Genomic DNA, 5,685 nt, shown 5'->3' on the forward strand with positions numbered 1-5,685 from the left:
TGAGTTTCTTCTATGTCCAAATATCAGAATCTGGTTTTACTGCAGAGTCCGATGAATAAAAACAAGAGGTTACAGTGAGGCTGCTGCACATTTAGCACCACATTCCATTGTGTGAACATGACCTGGGAGCACTGTCTGCTTCTGTGTAGAGTTCACACTTTTGCCTCCAATGACACTCACAAGCACTCAGCCTCCTGCAAAACTGGGTCTGCACACTCTAGGGTCATGCTCTGTTCTTAGTTCATACTCTGATTGCTTTGCAGGGGAAACAGGGTCAATTCTAACTTCCTGTGACCTGAACAACAACCTCCTGCTCTTTGATTCTCCCTCTGCTCATGAGCATTTTTAATCCTCTTGGTATGTTCATTACTGGTGACTTTCAAAGACATCACTTATTTTAAATCCCTTTCTTTTATGAGAAGTTACTCTGGTAGTCATGTACCATCTCGATCCTTTGACATGTCACACTCTGGGATCATGTAGTTCATGTCAGCGTCCAACACCAGGGCTCCATATATAGCAGGCAGGCATGCAAATGGGGCTTCTCTGCTCATGAAAAGCAGCCCAGCCCTGACCCTGCAGCTCTGGGACGGGAGCCCAGCCCAGGATCCCCAGGTGTTCATAGTCCCTGGTCAGGACACAACACAAACCACTCACCATGGAGTTTGGGCTCAGCTGGATTTTCCTTGTTGCTATTTTAAGAGGTAATTTATGGAGAATGAGAGACACTGAATATGAGACTGGATATGGCTGAGAGAAACAGTGCAGGGTGAGAGTTTCCTGACCTGACATTTTTGTGTTTGCAGGTGTCCAGTGTGATGTGCAGCTGGTGGAGTCTGGGGGAGGCTTGGTGAAGCCTGGGGGTTCCCTCAAACTCTCCTGCCTGGCCTCCGGATTCACCTTCAGTAGCTACACAATGAGCTGGGTCCGCCAGGCTCCAGGGAAGGGGCTGGAGTGGGTCTCAGCAATTGGTAGTGGTGGTAGCACATACTACGCCAACTCTGTGAAGGGCCGATTCACCATCTCCAGAGACAATGGCAAGAACACGCTTTACCTGCAAATGAACAACCTGAAAGCTGAGGACACAGCCTTGTATTACTGTGTGAGAGACACAGTGAGGGGAAGTCATTGTGAGCTCAGACAAAAACTTCCCTGGAGACCAGAGGGTTAGGTGGCTGGGGCCCTCAGGACACCAGGGGGCGCTCAGGTCACACTGAGCACAGTCATCAGTTTGGGAGCAGCTGCAGATGCAGTTTAAGGGCTGGTTTCCTGGCAGGTGTGGAGTTAACTCTCCACACAGCAGTTTTCCCCTGGGAGCTCCCCTCCCTTCATGCTTCTGTGCTGACCCATTCAGTATCTGAGTTACATAGGCTTGTTGTCACAGGAGGAAACCATTCTCACATGCTCCAAAGTCCGATAGTCACACATATTTTTGTCTCTTATTCTAATGAGGCATCAATGAATCATCAAACCCCCTGACCCAAATAAGCTGCATCCAATCAGAGGCTCTGCTGGAAACCACAAGCAGCCCATCCCCACACAGCTGAGAGTCCAAGCTGACTAGCAAAAGGACACATGCGTGCTGGACAGGGGAACCAGAGTGGTAGGAACCAAGTACCAGAGGGGAAAAAAAAATCTGGGGATGATGGTCTTTGATGTAATTCCACATCCATGGCATCAACAGCAGCTTGCATGATATGGACATAGAGGGACCCCCACCATACCATGATGTGGATGTCCAGAATGATGATATCACACACACAGAGAGACTATGGAAATGTTTGTCTCTTCATTGAGGAGTCTATTGAGAGCAGGGTGGACTTTTCAGCAGGTCAGGAGTGGCTGCATCATGTCAGATAAGGAATCTTGTCCAGGTTTTATCATTCACACTTGATCAGGGCCCTACTCACAGGAGAGGTTTGCGTGGTTTCCATCTTTCACCTGCATCAAAATAGGGACAATCCCGACTTTCACATCAGATTTCCCATGTGTGTGCAGGAGGAGAGAGAAGGGTGGACCTCAACATGTCAGCCTCAGACATCAAACACTACAGCCTGGCTCCTTATTTCACGGATCACCTAGGAAGTGGGAGTGAGAACACAGAGCCACCTATAATTAGAGTTAGAAAATAATTTTAGTCCATTGAAAATGAGAATAATGGTTATATATATGCAATAAGGGGAAACAATAATAAATTATGTGAACATCTTTGCTTACAGTGTAGGGTGAAGCCTGTCTCACTCTACAGGTGTATCAGCTTGTTTTGCAGGGCCTGGGTCCATTTTCTTCTGACACAGATGACAAGTGTCCAAAGATTATGGGGATCCTCAGTTTGGGGAGCTCTACTGAAGTAGCGTTCCAGTTGGGTGGAGTCATGATTTGGTTCTATTGTTGTTGCTGTTAGCTGGTGTTGGTGTCCCTTCAAAACTGCCAGATCATTAAAACCTGAAGCTCAGGTGATGGTGTTAGGGCATGGGTCCTTGGGACAAGTAATGGTTTGGGGGTGGAGCTGTTATGAATGGGATCAAGTCCATTGTAACAGAGGACAAGGGAAGCTCCCTTGCCCCAGCCACCCTCTGAGATGAGAATGAGCAAACAGTTGTGTAGGAATCTGTTCTGTAACTGACATCTATCTGCCAGCAGCTGTTACTTCATTCCCCACCTCCAGATTATTGATAAATGAATTTCTGTTGTGGGCCAAAGACCCAGTTCACAGTAGATTGTTACAGACCAAGAATGCATTAGGATTATAGAGTGACATGACCACAGGGGCTGCCTCCCTGGAGATTTGCTGCCACACGTGTTGGTAAAAGTATAGCATTAGTGTCCTCCCTATGATATTCAAGGGTGGTTTTTCTCTTGTGTTTTTTATAGCAGAGATTCCCTGGTCTAAAATCAAGTAGGACCATTGAACAGATGTAGTGAGAAGGCAGCACTAGAAGTGGGTGTAATGCATGAACCCTTTCAATACTTACAACATCAGCATGGATGGAGGTCCACGTTTCACTGGAGGTAAAATCTTTAAATGCATGTTTCTTCCAGTCACCAGGTCACAGGGACAAGGCTGATGTGTGCTTGGAGGTGAGGGCATGAATGCCACTTGGGTGTAGCATTGACCAAATGGCACTGCAGATTTATGTAGTTTTCATGATTTTAACTAAGCATGCCATTTTTCAAACTTCCCAGAGATTGTATATAATAATGACAACATGACATTTGATTATAGTAACCCCTTCCTGAATAATTAATAATGTGCTTTTTGTGCCTCAGTTACTTGATGTGACAGTTATTGAAAGACTGGGGGAGAGGGTGAAGAGGCTGAGCCCAGAGGGTGTCCAGGGCAGGTAAAAGGCTCTACCTGTGTTTGTTCCTTCTCCCCACTCTCTCCCCACAAAGATGGACTCTTGGTGCACAGATGCACAATGGGCAGGAATTCTGCCTAGAAAAATCAGGAGAGAAGAAACAGTAGTGCCCACTGACCTCATCCAGGGAGACTGAGGGTGGGGATGAACATCTCTCTGTGTCGACACATGGACAATGTCATACGAAGAATTTATGCTGAGCTGAGTAGCATGAAACACTGCATGTGGAATATTGCTGTGAATTAAATTGTGTTAAACTGTCAGGTGGTAGAACTTAGCAATGACAAAAATGACTCTTTAGCACTCAGATTAAGCAGACTCTTGTAAAACTCTCCACTGTCACAACATGTGTGCTTTTCCCTCTAGTCAAGTGGGGACCATCACCAAGGATCTTGACTTCTCTGTCACTAAGGGTAGAATCGCGTGCAAATGGGCATCACCACATGCAGATAAAACTAGATATGTGGCTGTCCCTGCACCTCAGTGATATCAGCCCCAATCCCTGGGTCTCTGCAGTTAGCATTCACTGAAGCCAATAACCCATAATGAAGCACCATGAAGTTTGAGCTGAGATGGGTCTTGCCCTGATTCTTTTACATGGTAGCAGAGAACCTGGGGCATTCTGTGTGTGTGTGTGTGTGTGTGTGTGTGTGTGTGTGTGTGTGTGTCCTGCTAATGCGAATCTTTTGTCCACAGATGTCCAATGTAAGGTGTGGTAGGTGGAGTCAGGTGGGGACCTGAGGCAGTCTGGAGGGTCTCTGAGACTTTTCCGAGAAGATTCCAGATGCATGTTCAGTGACTACTATATAAGCTGGATCCACCAGGCTCCAGGAAAGGGACTATAGTGGGTAGGGGTTATCAGAAACAAAGCTAACAATCACATAACACAGTATGCTGCATCTGTGAAAGGCAGATTCACCATCTCAAGAGTTGATTCCCAAAGCACTGCCCATGTGCAAATGAACAGCCTGAGAGTCGAGGACTCTGCTCTGTATTACTGTTCTGGTGACACAGTGAGGGGAAGTCAGTGTGAGTCCACACAAAAACCTGCTTACAGGTGGGGCAGCAAACAAGAGGGGACACTCAGGGCCCACACGTTCTGCAGGCACAGAACACAAAGATATTAATTAAGATTTTGTTTCATCTCTGGCAGGGAGCTCCCTCTGCACCTGAAATTCAACATGTAGGTACCTAAGAAAGCATTCACCACCATGAGTCTAAAGTAGTTGATTCAGCTCTACCTACATGCGTTGGGCAGATCCATATTAGCTCTGCCTTGGGATTCTTCTCCTAAAAGTTCTGTTCTGACTGTTTGTTTTGTGTTAGTTTGACTAGATCACTAGGTGCCCAACCATTTGGCTATTCATAGATATGCATGGGTTTGTCCAAGCATGTTTACAGGTGAACTTACCTTTGAGATGATGGCTCAGAAAAGCAGACTGTTTTCCCTATGCAGGGGGGCACCCTATACTCCACCAAGGTACTGACTGAAACAAACTGAAGAGGGAAAATTAACCCCTTCCTGCCTGTGTGCAGGATTTCAGAGCTGGGGCCGAGGTCTTCTTCCTCCCTGAGGACCCTGGTCCTCAGCCACGATCCTCAGTGATTTGTCTTGCAAGAGATTATCCTCCAACCTGATTTTGCAGAATTACCAACTGCATATCACCTTCCTGTGGAAAAGCTCATGATGGACATTTACTGAAATGATAGAGATTTGTCTGATTCATTAGACTACTGTGAAGATTTGCTTAGAAACAATGCTTGCTTCATGCAGGTCCATGTGGTTGCATATTATGAGATCAAAATCGACATAGAGGATGAATATGCACTGATTTAAATGACTTGGTGACACCCATAAGTGACACATGCTTGAGAAACACAGCATTGACCCATGGTCCTAAAAAATGGGAATTTTCTAAGTCTTCTCCACATCAACCACCTGTACCAGATACAAAGTCTGAAACTCATCTTCTCATCTGTCTCTGTGACTAAGTGAGAACTCAGTGCCTTCAGGCATGGCAGATTTTGAAAACTCAGAGACCACATGGGGAACATCACCACAGCTCCTCCGTGATAAGCCCTAGAGACTTTCTCCTTTCAAAGGGAGTCTGGGCATTGAGCAGTGATGTCTGAATTCTACCCCTGATGCCTTGACCAGTGTGGGCAAGTCCATGAGGGTTGAAGAAGAAGCCAAGGTGCAGGAGGAGATGGTGATTCCTGCAGGGACTGAGAGGTTCAGCTGTGGGTCACTGAGCAGTGAGTCTGTCTTCACATGGGATGTGGAGTCTCAGGTCCATGGGGTATATGGTCATAAGGGAAGATA

At 46.4% G+C, this 5,685-nt stretch overlaps 1 gene segment (V, D, J or C); it reads left to right on the forward strand.

Annotated features, from left to right (window-relative positions):
* Positions 1-571: 571 nt before the first annotated feature.
* Positions 572-3,758, forward strand: LOC118498645. The segment is given in 3 exon segments: positions 572-704; positions 807-1,102; positions 3,729-3,758. Coding segments are annotated over 3 exon segments (372 nt in total).
* The last annotated feature ends 1,927 nt before the right edge of the window (positions 3,759-5,685 follow it).

This window comes from Phyllostomus discolor, unplaced genomic scaffold (assembly GCF_004126475.2).
Source record: "Phyllostomus discolor isolate MPI-MPIP mPhyDis1 unplaced genomic scaffold, mPhyDis1.pri.v3 mPhyDis1_scaffold_16, whole genome shotgun sequence".
Classification (NCBI taxonomy): domain Eukaryota; kingdom Metazoa; phylum Chordata; class Mammalia; order Chiroptera; family Phyllostomidae; genus Phyllostomus; species Phyllostomus discolor.